The sequence below is a fragment of the Episyrphus balteatus genome, chromosome 1, assembly GCF_945859705.1.
Source record: "Episyrphus balteatus chromosome 1, idEpiBalt1.1, whole genome shotgun sequence".
Taxonomy (NCBI): Eukaryota; Metazoa; Arthropoda; class Insecta; order Diptera; family Syrphidae; genus Episyrphus; species Episyrphus balteatus.
Window position 1 is genome coordinate 115,735,134 of NC_079134.1, and position 15,378 is coordinate 115,750,511.

At 30.8% G+C, this 15,378-nt stretch overlaps 1 protein-coding gene across 1 annotated transcript; it reads left to right on the top strand.

Moving 5' to 3' along the window:
- The first annotated feature begins 676 nt into the window (after positions 1-676).
- Positions 677-1,946, top strand: LOC129910001 (putative nuclease HARBI1). The gene is made up of 4 exons (XM_055987221.1): positions 677-1,098; positions 1,164-1,299; positions 1,352-1,505; positions 1,573-1,946. The coding sequence occupies exons 1-4, from the start codon at positions 686-688 to the stop codon at positions 1,944-1,946; spliced, it is 1,077 nt and encodes a 358-aa protein (XP_055843196.1). The 5' UTR covers positions 677-685.
- The last annotated feature ends 13,432 nt before the right edge of the window (positions 1,947-15,378 follow it).

Consider the following 15,378-nt stretch of genomic DNA (forward strand, 5'->3'; position numbering starts at 1 on the left):
GTACGCTGCTCGCGCTAAATTTTAGCTGAGATAAAATTCCCATACAAGTTATCGATAACTTGTATGGGATCCATTTTATCTCGGCTAAAAATTTTCGATAATTTGTATGGGAGCTAAAATTTAGCGCGAGCAGCGTACCAGTGCCCATGTTCTGTAAAGGTATAACTACATTGGCTCAAAAAGTGAAAAAGTACAAAAGTGAAAATTTTTAAATGCATTTTTGTGTTGTTTTTCGGGCTGGAAAATTAAAACTAATGATGCAGAAAGCTTATTTTTTGGTCTAAAAAACAATTTGTATACTCTTTTTCACAAAGCAATTGCGCTAGCCAGAAAAAAAATATTTTCACTTTTGTACTTTTTCAAAAAGTGGTGTATGTAGTTAAGCCTTAACTTAGGCGATAACTTTTCGCATCGTTAAAAAACCAAACCAAAAATTCCATCCCTAACGACCCTGGAAAAAACGGGGTTTCTGTAAGTCAATGCGATAAGTTTGATTTCCATCGTTATTTGAACTGGAATTTCCATTGGAAGGCGATAAAAATCGTCTGTCAAATTCAAAAACAAAACAAACAATTGAAAATTAAAAATTACAAAATAAAGTGTTTTTTGGGCAAAATAAAGTGTTTTTTGGCAAAATAAAGTGTTTTTTTTTGGCAAAATAAAGTGTTAGAGAAAAGGTACCGAAATGTTTGCAGTGTTGCTATTATCCGAAGCCCATGAACGTAGAAATAGAATGCGAATTCAACGTCGTAATCTTCGCGATACGACAAACCCGTTTGAAATGCCTGAAGAACGGTTTAGGGAACTCTTTCGGCTCACTCGTGATGCAGCACAGATTCTTTTAACAGAAATGAGTCCTCACATGCATCAAGGACAAAGAAAAACTTTCATCCCGATACCCATCCGTCTTTGTGCCGCCTTGCACTTTTACGCATCGGGATCGTACCAACGAGACATCGGCCAAGATTTTTCGGCAGCCATGAGCCGAACTATGATATCACGAATTGTTGGTGAAGTTTCGCTTATTTTGCAGAATAAATTTTCAGGAAAATGGATTAAATTTCCTAGAGAAGATGAATATGATTCCATAAAACAAAGGTAGGTAATCATAATTTTAAAATTATTCCACACCAACATTCTGATTTTTTTATAAAAAAAAATAGATTTTTTGAGGCGACGGGTTTTCCTGGGGTGATTGGAGCAATTGACTGTACACACGTCAAGATTCAAAAACCCAATATGGAAGTGGAGGCTTGTTACCTCAATCGAAAAGGGTACCATTCAAAGAATGTGCAACTGGTGGGTACATTTGATTTTCTTTCTTTCCGAAAACTAATATCTTGAACTTTAGATTTGTGACTTCAATCTCCAAATACTAGGGGTCTACGCACGATTTGGAGGTGCATCACATGATTCCTTTATATGGGAAGCATCCTCGATAAAAACCTTACTTGAACAGCGGTGTGAAATTAATGGAGTTGCAGAACAGAGCTCTTGGTTGTTAGGTATGTATGGTCTTTATAGTTCTCTTTATTTTTTTTTTAATTTTTTTTTTTTGTCTTTTTAACAAAGGTGACTCTGGCTATCCCTTGCGTCCCTGGCTTATGACTCCTTATCGCTCTTCTACAGATGCTAACGAAAGAGCATTTAATACAATCCACGCAAAAACAAGAAATTGTATAGAACGGCTCAATGGAGTCCTAAAGTCCGTTTTCCGGTGCCTTAAAATAGGATTATTTTACTCCCCTGCAGCTGCAGGGAGGATAATAAACGCTTGTTGTGTCCTTCACAACTTTCGCATTAAACACGGAATTTATGACGATATCCCAATTGAAGAATTAAATAATGACGATGAAAACATATACCATCCTCCTGAAAACAATTCTGTTCACCATCGTGCAGCGTTAAGAATTCGCGACCGGCTTAAGGCAAATATCTTAAGATAAGACAAAAACCATTGTATATGCCTTTTCAGTTTTTCAATAAAAGCTTTCAAAAAATAAAAACTTAAATACTATAGTTTCTAATAGTCGTCTTTTCCACTTATAGCATTTAAATGTATCTACTTTCATCGTGATTCATCGTGAATGTGCTAAACTTACCAATTTCTAATCTCCAAATCTTAAGATAATCCGAAAATTATTATGTTTCAAATTAAATCTACTTAACAAATTAAAAACACTTTTCACTTTTTTGATAGGTAAGTATTTAAAAATATTTCATCTCCAGACAACTTCTTCACAATCGCATTCATGATTTCTTTGAAAAAAACATATGAAATTCTCGAATGAACCAGACACAGAAAGCTCTCAATTCCAAACCTCTTGGTTTTTTTTGACGATTCGAATGAGCCTCAGTTCTAAATTGAATGTAGTTACAAAAATTAATACCACTTTTCAGTTTCAAGAAGTATTTCAAAATATTTCATCTCCAGACAGTTTCTTCAAAATCGTTGAAAAAACATATGCAATTCTCGAATGTGCCAGACACAGAAAGCTCTCAATTCCAAACCTTTTGGTTTTTTTTGACGATTCGAATGAGCCTCAGTTCTAAATTGAATGTAGTTACAAAAATTAATACCACTTTTCAGTTTCAAGAAGTATTTCAAAATATTTCATCTCCAGACAGTTTCTTCAAAATCGTTGAAAAAACATATGCAATTCTCGAATGTGCCAGACACAGAAAGCTCTCAATTCCAAACCTTTTGGTTTTTTTTGACGATTCGAATGAGCCTCAGTTCTAAATTGAATGTAGTTACAAAAATTAATACCACTTTTCAGTTTCAAGAAGTATTTCAAAATATTTCATCTCCAGACAGTTTCTTCAAAATCGTTGAAAAAACATATGAAATTCTCGAATGTGCCAGACACAGAAAGCTCTCAATTCCAAACCTCAACGATTTTGAAGAAACTGTCTGGAGATGAAATATTTTGAAATACTTCTTGAAACTGAAAAGTGGTATTAATTTTTGTAACTACATTCAATTTAGAACTGAGGCTCATTCGAATCGTCAAAAAAAACCAAAAGGTTTGGAATTGAGAGCTTTCTGTGTCTGGCACATTCGAGAATTTCATATGTTTTTTCAACGATTTTGAAGAAACTGTCTGGAGATGAAATATTTTGAAATACTTCTTGAAACTGAAAAGTGGTATTAATTTTTGTAACTACATTCAATTTAGAACTGAGGCTCATTCGAATCGTCAAAAAAAACCAAGAGGTTTGGAATTGAGAGCTTTCTGTGTCTGGCACATTCGAGAATTTCATACGTTTTTTTCAAAGAAATCATGAATGCTATAGACTTAAGAGTGTTTATTTTGAAAACCACTTGATGTACTTGAATGAATGAGATGCATTTATTTGCAAACTGAGTCTCCTAAAAGATTTCAAAGTTAATTTTAGATTTTAACAAATACTTCAAAAATTTTCTATCTTGGAGCAATTTCATCATTTTCGTGTGGTCATAAAGTTAATTTTCAATTTTTCAAAAATTTTCTATTTTGGGAGCGATTACATAAATGTAAAGAAATTGTTCCGAGATGTTTAACATTGAAAGATTGTAGTTGCGAAGATTTATGAAATGAAAAAAGAAGACATTGACATGAACTTGACGATTTTTATATTAATGAGTAAAAATATTTTATAAGAAAAATACAAAAAACAAAACAAAAAGAAACACTTCAAAAAATTAAATAAAAATTAAATCTAAGTGAAAACAAAAACAAGTAGTATGTAATTAAAATTATTCATTAAAATTTTGTAGAATCCTGAGGATTTCTTTATTTTGGGCAACGATTTTGTCGAGTTTTTCCACCAACTCTTTGTGCATTGTGCCTGCTTGTTGGAGTGCACTTTCGTAAGTGTTTTGGGTAGTTTTTTTCTTCTTTGTTCTTGGTTCGGATTCGTCCACGTCGCCATCCAAAGGAACGGAAACCGCTTCGTTATTCTTAAAATAAAAAGAATAACGGAGTTATTTTTGAATGCCTTGCAAAAGGAACCATCTTAACTTACTTCATTTAATACTTCCAACCGTCCAAGTTCAGGGGTGGAGGCATCACCATCGACAGCATCATTAGTGATGATGGAGAGCACTTTCTCCTCAAAATCATTCAGCTGGCGAGGTCCATCGGTGATGCTACCACCACCTGTTTGATTCAGGAACGATTTATAAGCACTGGCCTGTTTCTTAACGCCAGACTTGATGTCAGTCCAACACTGCAACACGAATAAAATATATATTTGATGAATTAAAAGCATAAATTAACTTTCATGCTCAATATACCTTCTTCCACTGGTCGACGGTCTTCACAATTGCACCTTGTGAATTTAACCTGTTGCATAGGGACTCCCAGGTACTGTTGATATTTTGCCGGCAATTAATGTCATTGAATTGCCCTCGAGCAAATGCCTTATTTTCGTACATAAATTCCACCAGAATTTGTTTTTGGGTTTTGGAAACCCTTGCACCTCTCTGAAAATAATAATTTTGTTAAAAAAACTCACGAAATTTTTAATTTTTACTTACTTTTTTTGCTTCAGCCATGATCCCGTTAATTTATCGCTTGCTTGGTAGGTGGTGATTTATTTTGGCATTTGAAATGAAAAAGTTATCGCTTTTCGGTCTTACAGAACCGCAATTTATCGCACTTTCCAGGATTTTTTTCCAGTCGATAAAATTATCGATTGTCAAAGATACAGAAACCCGATGAAGCGATAAAATGAAATCTACTACAATTTTCATATTTTATCGACGAATTTTATCGTATCGATAGTTACAGAACATGGGCACTGAACGCCGTACTCGTTCAAAAAAGCAACGAATAAAGTGTTGAATGCATTCATTCGCTGATCCATGTTTGCGTCCATGTTTGTTTTTGTTTTATCTCTGTGCTGTGAGGACTGACGAAAATGTAAATACAATTTGAGCAGCAAAAAATTAAACATAAATTTAAACGAAATGTGTTGTGCTGAAAGTTAAATAAAATAAAAGAATTAACTGAAAAAATAAAACACAAATAAGAAAAATGCATAAATTAATTTAAGGCCCATTTGCTCATACTGATCATAAATTTGAATCATAGTTAGGACGAACATAGCATTTATGTTTTTCTTATTTTATTCTAAGTTTCTAAAAAATATATATGTTCAACCTAGCAATGTTTTACTTTCATGCGAGAAATCGCTGAGAACTTCAAATTTAAACTTCAAATCGATACAAACGTCAGTAAATCTTAATTTTTTTGAGCAATTAAGCTGAAATTTTTAAACAATGTTGGTATTTTGTGGTTTTTATTGAAAAAAATAGTTAAGTAATAGTGAAAGTGGCAAAAAATGAGTGTCTGGTTTTTTAAACAAAAATTATTCATGTGAAGGATTTTTTTTGTAAATGTGTTTGTGTGTCACAATAAGTGACAGATAATTGATAAACACTTCTATAAACATTTATGCAGCCAATTTTACCATGGTTAACATGTTTAAAAGTGAGTTTACCATTCTTAAATTAATAACAGATGTTAATATTATATAGACAAAATCATTTTTTAAGGGATAATATGGCTTTTTGCTCAATTAAAATTTCTTATGTAGAACCTAAAACCCTTAGGTTCTACTATTTCTTGCCCCTAAGTTATGTTAAACTTAGAGAAATTTTTGACACAATTTGAAGTTCGTGCAAACGACTATGTAGAGTTTAGGGGTTTATGTTTCACATAAAGATTTAAGTTCCGTTTCAGCAAATGGGCCTAAAATACGAATCCGTAATTTCGGAGTGTTTCCTATCTCTGCACATACGCATTTCAGTAAGTTGATGTGAAAATTAAAATATTTAAAACAATAATAATTCTGCCATTGAGTTTGCTATTAAGCCTTGTTATGTTTTATTAAATATAATATATTATGGTGGCCCCACTTAATGGATGCAGTAGCTTAGCTTTTACCGACACCTTTTAATTTAGGTGTTCCACCTTTTATATGATGGGCACAATTAATTTTTGTATAAATCGAAAACAACATAAAGTTATTCTTTAGATTTCATATTAATAGAAATTAAAAGAACTATGCATTAAGATTTGTAAGTTTTTGTCTTTTTAATTAATTTTTGAAGTTATTTGTATGTGCGGTTAGCAGTTCGATTCTTGGCGTTTTTTAATATCTTGGATATGTTATTCTGAATTATCTTTTGAAGCATTTATAATCTTAAGATTTTCCTTTTGAGTGAGGTGTTTTTATTGAATATTGTGGTGTTATGGAAAATCAATGCTGTACTTCATATTTTTAGGTATCATGCTTTTATGAAAAAATGTATTGTAAATGCACAATGCGAAAATTTCATAATCATAATGTATGTACATCCAAATCAAAGGCAAAGACCCATCCAAGATAGCTATTCCTTTGAGAATTACATTTTTTTTTATTTTTGTTTTATGAGGTAAATACTGTATTATCTTCCCATAAACATGGTAAAATTGTCTTCTTCGAGCTCAATACAAAGGGTACTTTTTCTAACAAAGTTTTTGATGAAAGAATGGCATTTCCAAATTCACACTTTTTGGAGTCAACCAGCGTTTTACTGGTTGAACAGAATGAAAATTCGCTTGTAGCAAAGAAAAACGCGGTGGTACAAGATGTCAAATAAAATCGCTCAAAATGTAGAAAAGATCAACAGAATTATGTGGCGCACTAAAATGTCAATCGCTTTAAAAAAAAAAAAAAATAATTTTTTAACTGAGCAACCCCAGTAGAAACGTCAAAAGTCATTGTGCTTGTAGCTTGAAGTAAAAGTCGACTCGACTTGTACCACAGCGAATTTCCTTGCCACAGCCACAGCTACGTATTCTGGCACCAATATACTAATTTCATACTTTTTAACTTTGACAGCGACACAAGACACAAGCCACAGCTACATCATTCTGGTCTACCAGTTAAAGTGAATTCTTCAAAATGCGTCTATTTTTTTTAGTGAATTTTTTCGTTTTTTGCCCATTTATGGTAAATTTTGAATAATATAATTTTACTTTTCTGTTTTCATATTTGGTAATTTTTAGTTTCCCTGCGATAAATTCAGTTCTCCACAGATTTTTTAATAGACACACCGAAATTATGACTTGCAAAGAAGGTGCACTAACTTCAATGTTAAGTTCCCCCGTTTTGCCCAATTTTTTACAAATCGGGGCCTTAGCAAGTCTGTCAGTTTTTTACGTGCTTGAAACACGTAAAATGCTTTACCTTACCTTACCAACGTCGAAAAAAAAACGTTGGTCAAAATATTTTTTTGCCTAAAAAATTAGTCCTTTTTATACAAAAAGTGCAGCCTTTTTTAACCATAATAATACCAACTATATGACTGACATTAACCATCATGAGATTGACCATAATATACTTAATAAATAACCGTCAACTTCCTTATTTTTTGTTTAACCGTTACAGATTATTCTCATCAGTTAGAAAAATGTTACCTCAGACCGAACCAACATTTTTTTTAGGAATCACAAAACTTTTTTATCAACTAGATGTAACTGCAGCCGATTCTTAGTTCCGCTAAAGCAAATGGTCATTAGAACTGTTGCGAAGCGAAAAACTTTCCAATATCCTTTTTAAGTATTTTTTTTTGTAGAGAAATTCGTAGTTAAAAGTTTAAAATAGCTCTGCTTACCGTAGAAGAATTTAAAAATGTACTGAATATAAATTGGTAGAATATTCGGCGGCATCTCTTGTTTAAATTGGTACAAAGAGTGGTAAGTTGTTTGGTATGAATTGCGAGCGTTAGCGAGCAAGAAAAATTTTTTAAGGAAATAAATTTGAACCATTCTTAGGCTTTATACAAAAAATTAGTTCGTACAACTTTATTATGTATAAAAACATTAAAAAAAGAAATTTTTCTCGCACGGAAATTTTGCAGCAAAAAATTGATATATTCTATTATATCAATTAAGTTCTAAGGCCGTGTGTGAATTGCGTTAAATAGTTAACCCCGTGTAAAATTTTTGACACTATTGAAATGAACAAAAAATGTTCAGCTATTAAAAATTTATTGGGTTAAATTTGAGTTAATTTTTTTTTGCAGATGGTTTGGCAGAAAAAATTTTAAACAATAATCCACACAGGTACTAACCTCAATAGTGTCAAAAATTTTACACGGGGTTAACTATTTAACGCAATTCACACACGGCCTAAATTAAATCGGGAATACTACACTGAGGGAAAAAACGCAACGTAAGATGTAAAATGTTCAATGTTGATTTAATGTTGAAAAAATTAACATGAAACTTCTTCAAAATAAAATTGAAACAACGTAAGAATTTTCCCTTTTGTTGCATTTTATCACTCTAATTTTCAACAGTGAGATAGCACGTTGGTAAAGCATTCGCCTAGTAACCCAAGAGTTGTAGGTACAATCCCCAGCGGCTGCCCATTTTTTCTTTTTTTTTAATAAATTGATGCTTTTTTTTAAAGTTGAAACAACTTTGATTTAAAGATGTTTTATAACGGTAAACCACTTTAAACTAAAGATGTTCTACTTTCATTTTAAAATTTTCGTCTTCAACGCAAAATCATTCCGAAAAATAGTTGAATCAAAATAAAAAATAAATAATCCAAGTTGTTTGGCATGAGCTAAGTATTTTACTTTGAAATTAAACTATAAACTTAAGTTGTTTTATTTTCGAATTTGAAACAATTTTAAAATAGAAAGCTAAAAATATAACGAAATGTTTTACTTAGGTACTACACTCTCCGAATATAAGGGCACCTATATTTTCGTTTATATACTGGATTTAAGCTTAACATAGAACAAAAGTGGGTTACAAGTTACAAGCAACTATAGATATCTCGGACAGTAGAAATGAAAGATTTAAATAGATTTAACGGTAATATTTCAAAAGCGAGATGTGAATGAATATTTCTGTCTTCGGATTCGAGTTCAGCAACCCTTTAAAAAATCTTGTAGAAATACTTGTGTTATTTCAAGGGTTCTTAAAAGAACACTTTAAGGTTATTATTACGTCAGCGTTTTATGGTTCTTTAGGAAATTATCAAAGAGATAAAAACAATTAAAAAAAAATAAATTCTCAACTTTTGTTTCAATTCTCGAGTTGAAGTCGATACTCAAGTTCGTCAGAGTTTGCTTAAAGTTGAGCAATATAGTATTTTTCGATGCTGCATCTTATGGAACTAAAACAAAGATAGTCTGACTTACCTCAAAAACATTTTTGGCTGAAAAAAAAACTTTAGTTTGGAATTAAGAAGCGTTATAACAAGTTCCTGGGATGGTTTTTGAAAAAAAAAAAATAATATTTGTTAGTCTACGATTGATGCCCTTAGGTCTCATTTTTATTAAAGCTGTTTTTTTGGGCATTCTCCTTCCAATCGTTTTTTGGTTCTCAAGTTTGTGTGTCAATGTATTTTTCAATATAAAGATATAATTTATTTGACCCCAATTACTTTTTTTAAATCGGTTACCATTTATTTGTTATTTTTTTATTTTACTTCAGGCCTTCAACAAATACAAAACTATTTGAAGCGAAATTTAAAATTTGTGAGTGTCTACGTGCTTCTGTTATCGATTCCGTCGTAGAACTTTTGCTATTTTGAGTTATTTTGAAATATTGGGCCACCTTGTATTTCAACCGGAACGGTAGAAATGCGTTGCACTCGATTTGCTGCATATCATAATATATACATATATACATTAGGGTGGGTCAACAAAATCGAAATTCTTTTTTTTTGAATTGGTACTCCGAAATATCGATTTCTAGACCCCTCTAGAATATACACACCAAATATGAGCTCTTTATATTAAGGGGTAATATCACCTTGTAAACCACGAAATCGAGCGTCATTTTCATTAGCGTATACAACAAAGAAGAAATATTATTTTCTTTTGGTGTTTGTTTAGTTTAATTAAGTATATTAATAGGTAACAGAATAGGCTAATGTTAAATTTTTTAATGATGTGAAATTTTTTAAATGGCGGTGTAGTCCAGGATGATAGTAAAATCCTGTGCTCCCACCGGGCGACCAACTAACTCCTACAGTTTTTAACCGATTGGGCTGAAATTTTGTGTGGAGCTTAAAAATACTATTCTCTAGTGAAGTACGTAGGATTTTTTTGAAATATTGAAATTTAACGATTTTATGGTCTTTTTTCAACGAATTTTGTTTTTTAGAATGAAATAATTTTTTTCAAACTAATGCCATTTCTTTAAAAATTAATATTTCAAAAAAATCCTACGTACTTCACTAGAGAATAGTATTTTTAAGCTCCACACAAAATTTCAGCCCAATCGGTTAAAAACTGTAGGAGTTAGTTGGTCGCCCGATGGGAGCACAGGATTTTACTATCATCCTGGACTACACCGCCATTTAAAAAATTTCACATCATTAAAAAATTTAACATTAGCCTATTCTGTTACCTATTAATATACTTATAATCCAGTCAAATAAGGGTTTAACCTCGGAATGAATGTTAGTAGAAATTTTTTTTGCTCAATATCTTCCTTTTGCTATTCTATAACATAAATCAAAAGTCTAGAAAAATCTCATGTCCGCTTGTCGCGATTTCAAGGTCAAATCGCGAAATGGAGATTTTCAAAACTAGCAAAAATAGGCTATGGTATTATATACACATATGATACATGATTTCAAGGTATTTTTTAATGCTTATTCCAAAAAATCTAAAATCAAGACAATCTGACGTCTCTGGAAAAAGTTATACCTGTTTTTCATCTGTCAACTCATATTATTATAACAGTTGCAAACTTACTGCCGAAAAACCCTTAAAAGTTATGGTAGATGAACCAAATTTAGCATGAAGATTTTAGAATCCATCATTATTAAAAATCAAAACAATCCATTACAAAAAATATATTACCTACGAAATAATGGTATTTTTTGATGGAGGGGCAAATTTTAGGATATGCACTAAAGAAGATTCTTGTTCATCTTAGGAAAAAGTGCTAATAGGCTAATTTTTTCATTTTAATCTTTGTTTGGATATTCTTTAACTACCCTCAAAAATCTAAAAAAATCTCATGTCCGCAAGTCCTAATTTTCTTGGTTTGAAAATAAGGTGCAGATTTTAAAAAATTAATAAGAAAAGTTTAAATTTTTATATGTATACCAACATAAGCGACATGATTTAAAGGTATTTTTTAACACTTATTCCAACAAAACTCACAAACAAGTCAACCTGATTATCCCTGAAAAGTAATGCACCTTATTCATGTTTATCTGACACAAATATCTGAAGTGTAGTTTTTCAATTTTTTAAAATCTGCAACTTATCTTCAAACCAAGAAAATTAGGACTTGCGGACATGAGATTTGTTTAGATTTTTGAGGGTAGTTAAAGAATATCCAAACAAAGATTAAAATGAAAAAATTAGCCTATTAGCACTTATTCCTAAGATGAACAAGAATCTTCTTTAGTGCATATCCTAAAATTTGCCCCTCCATCAAAAAATACCATTATTTCGTAGGTATATATATTTTTCGTAATGGATTGTTTTGATTTTTAATAATGATGGATTCTAAAATCTTCATGCAAAATTTGGTTCATCTATCATAACTTTTAAGGGTTTTTCGGCAGTAAGTTTGCAACTGTTATAATAATATGAGGTGGCAGATGAAAAACAGGTATAACTTTTTCCAGAGAAGTCAGATTGTCTTTATTTTATATTTTTTGGAATCAGCATTAAAAAATACATTGAAATCATGTATCATATGTGTATATAATACCATAGCCTATTTTTGCTAATTTTGAAAATCTCCATTTCGCGATTTGACCTTGAAATCGCGACAAGCGGACATGAGATTTTTCTAGACTTTTGAGATATGTTATAGAATGGCAAAAGAAAGATATTGAGCAAAAAAAATTTCTACTAACATTCATTCCGAGATTTACCCCTTTTTTCTCCTTATTTTACTGTATTATAATTAAACTAAACAAACACCAAAAGAAAATAATATTTCTTCTTTGTTTTATACGCTAATGAAAATGACGCTCGATTTCATGGTTTACAAGGTGATATTACCCCTTAATGGGAAGGTCCTCCGCTTTGCAATTTTCCATTTTTACATCAAGCTTCTACTAAAAAAAAATAATTTTTTTATTAATTGACTTTTTAGCAAATTTCTTTTCATATTCTTGTAGGAAATTGAACGCTCTACAAAAACGGCCTTATACACTTTTTTCGTTTATCTAACCGTTGAATAGATATTTGAGGTCCAAAAATCGAGAAAATCTTTAAAAATTCGTTTTTTGTTCTTAATTTTGTAACAAATTGAAAAATTATAATGAAAAATTGATTGCTCCACAAAAAAGGTCTCATTAACTTTTTTCATTAATCTAACCATTCTAAAGATATTCGAGGTCAAAGTTAAAAAAAATATAAAAACATTTTATATTTTTAAAAAATTTCTAATTCACTGAAACTTCGTTATTTTCAAATTAGCAAGATATATTCTTGTAGGGGCTTAAACGTTCTACAAAAAATTCCTTGGAATGAAATTGATTGCTTTAACCGTTTGGAAGATATTTTTTATTGAATTTTCATACAAATTAATGTTTTGAAGGAGTGAGGTGCCTAAAAAAAAGTATGAAAAATAATTGTGCAATTTGTGATAATGGAATCAAATTTATAGCATTGTTTGTAAAATATATATAACCCTCATTTTAAGATAATGGGCCACTAAATACTTTACGTAGAATGAAATACATGAACCTTCTGATAATCACAAATGTTATACACATTCATTTAATTTGCTTTCTGTGCGTCGTTATAAATCCATTGACACAGTCCTCCCCAACTGTTGATGGCAGATAATGTTAGTGAAAAATTATCTTCTACCTTCAAGATAATTATATGATTCACCATCTTACAATAACCGCAATAAGCTCTAATCATAATTTCCCTACATAAAGATTTCACTGTACTCTTACCGAACTTATCAAGATTATTAAGTCACAAAGCAGAGATTAGATTATTTATTTTTTATTTTTTGGATTCAAAATTGGTACAATATTAAACATAAGGATACGGACAGACACCACGGAGGAACCACAGTAATTAGATGCAACCTGCCTAAAAATTTTTACCAGTTTTGATAGAATACACCTGGAAATGTGGAAATTGAATTCAATTTTAAATCGTTTTACCGAAAAATAATATGAGGTGCTGAGGATTGATTCATTGAAAATCGTTAAGTGGGAAAAATAGGTATGGCATCGGCATGGCCTGGCACCAACAAATGTGAAGATGTTGGCGTGTTCGTTCCGAAGTGTCTGAAGTAGGTACGAGTAATTCTGAAATTCTTCGTTTGGCACTAAGGCCCAATTTATTGACTCTCCATTAAACTTAAATCGCCATTAAAAAAGGGAATTTTAAAATTAAAAACCAATTTCGTTTAATTCAGTCTCTTTTAAGGATTTTTTTGAAGTTTGGCATCATTAACTAATTGAGCATTAAATTTAAAAGTCGTTTTAGTTAAAACACCAAATTCGACCTTTTAAGAGGGATTTTTAGAGCAAATGGAGGTTATAAACAGAATTTCTATTTATTCACTCTCCATTAGTGTCAAATGTCATTTCAATTTTTTGATTTGAAAAATGTCAAATGAGCTAAAGAATTATTTAAAAAAGTCCAGAATAGAATTTTTTGTAGGTATACACACATGCATTTGTACCATAAAAAAGAACAAAATTCAAAGAAATTAATGCATTTCTTGTCTACTTCGCAGTGCGAAGTTCGCACTAATCATTTTTGAGATGCTACATAATACATACATAACACATAACATTGCAATTGAAACCATGAAAAGAAGAGATATAAAGCTTACTTCTAAACCAATGACACGAGATGAATGCCGATAACACTTAAATTTAAGTTGTTATTTGACACCGATGGAAAAAATTAAAAATTTCACTTAACTCCTTTTTCTTCTCATGGTTTCAATTGTAGGCTGTAGCATTCTTTGGTTACCACTGGTATATCGTTAATCTCTTGCATTTTTTGCGTTTTCAGCTGCAAAATACTTACGGGTCATAGTTTTTTGGTTTTTCTTCCAATTCAAATCTATTTGATTTGACAAAATTGTAGCTTTTGACAGATTATTTTTCAAACAAAATAAAAAATCCCTAGGATATTTTTAACAGAGTTTTAAATTTAAAGTTTCCATTAAAAGTAAGGACTTTAACTAAAGAAGAGTGAATTAAATGAATTTTTAATGATGTATACTTAAAGGCGACAATAGTTTAACGAGGCCGTTAACTAAAGCGATAAATTTCAAAATTTAATGGAGGCTCAATAAATTGGCCCTAAATGACAGTTCTAATTCTTAAAAGGCACGAACACATTTAAATAATTTAAATTTAAAGTCCCAACGTTCATGTTCAATTCATGGAGTAAAATCGTTTTTAATTGACAAAGTAAAATAAAAGAAAACAAACCTGTAAAATATGGAAAAGTGTAATTTGGGCGAAATAAATTATTTATTTATTCATATCGACAATGTGGTGATATTTGACATTTTTCTATTACAAATATTAAAACTTGTTTGTTTCAAATTTCGAATCGGAAAGCTCCGGAGATTTCTAAGGCTTAGATTTATTAGATTCTTTCATTGAATACAAATTTTGTTGTTTAATTAAAATTTTACTATTTTAACAACTAGAGGGATACAAAGTTCTTACAAGAAATTAAAATTTAATTGCTGATTCACATACCACCCAAACATTTTAAGCATAATTTCTGATCTAAATACCTCTGTCGGAATAGTACAGATAAATCTAAACAAAAAATATTTTTGGCGAGATATTTCATATATTAAACGAAATCTTTTTATTCAAATATCAAACAAAATTACTCCAGTTTAAAGGAAGACATTTTGAAAATATCAAACGGCAACATTAAAACTGAACGATGTTATGATTTAAAATATCAGAAACTTAACAATACTTTTTTAGTATTTATTAAAAAATCGGCTCCGATTCCGTCAGCATTTATCAGCGGCTCACAAAATTATATTTGTTTGATTTTTTATCTATATTTTTATCTATAATCGGAAAAGAATTTCACTTCAAGAAACGTGAAGTTTCTGTCAATTTTAAAATGTCTCTTAGTAACCATTGAACATGGGCAATGGCGTTTATGTTGTTCAAATATGGAAATTCTTTATAGATACTAATTTAATACTTAGGAGCTGTTTAGAGATTCTTTAAAGTCCAAAAAATTTTAAGATTCTTTTAAAGATTTTGCCTGGTTGTTTTTGTTGGTTAGTTGCGACTATCAGATATCGAGTCCAAACATATTTTATTTTATTTAGTCACAGAAAAGCAACCAATCTGGCTGTGACTTGGTTTTAAAAAAAATGATTTTTTTACCTACCC

Bases quoted from the DNA above. Each gene is read 5' to 3' on its own strand.
- LOC129910001 (XM_055987221.1), top strand. From the start codon at position 686: ATGTTTGCAGTGTTGCTATTATCCGAAGCCCATGAACGTAGAAATAGA. The intron at 1,300-1,351 runs GTGGGTACATTT...CTTGAACTTTAG, and splicing joins ATTCAAAGAATGTGCAACTG to ATTTGTGACTTCAATCTCCA. The intron at 1,506-1,572 runs GTATGTATGGTC...TTTTTAACAAAG, and splicing joins ACAGAGCTCTTGGTTGTTAG to GTGACTCTGGCTATCCCTTG.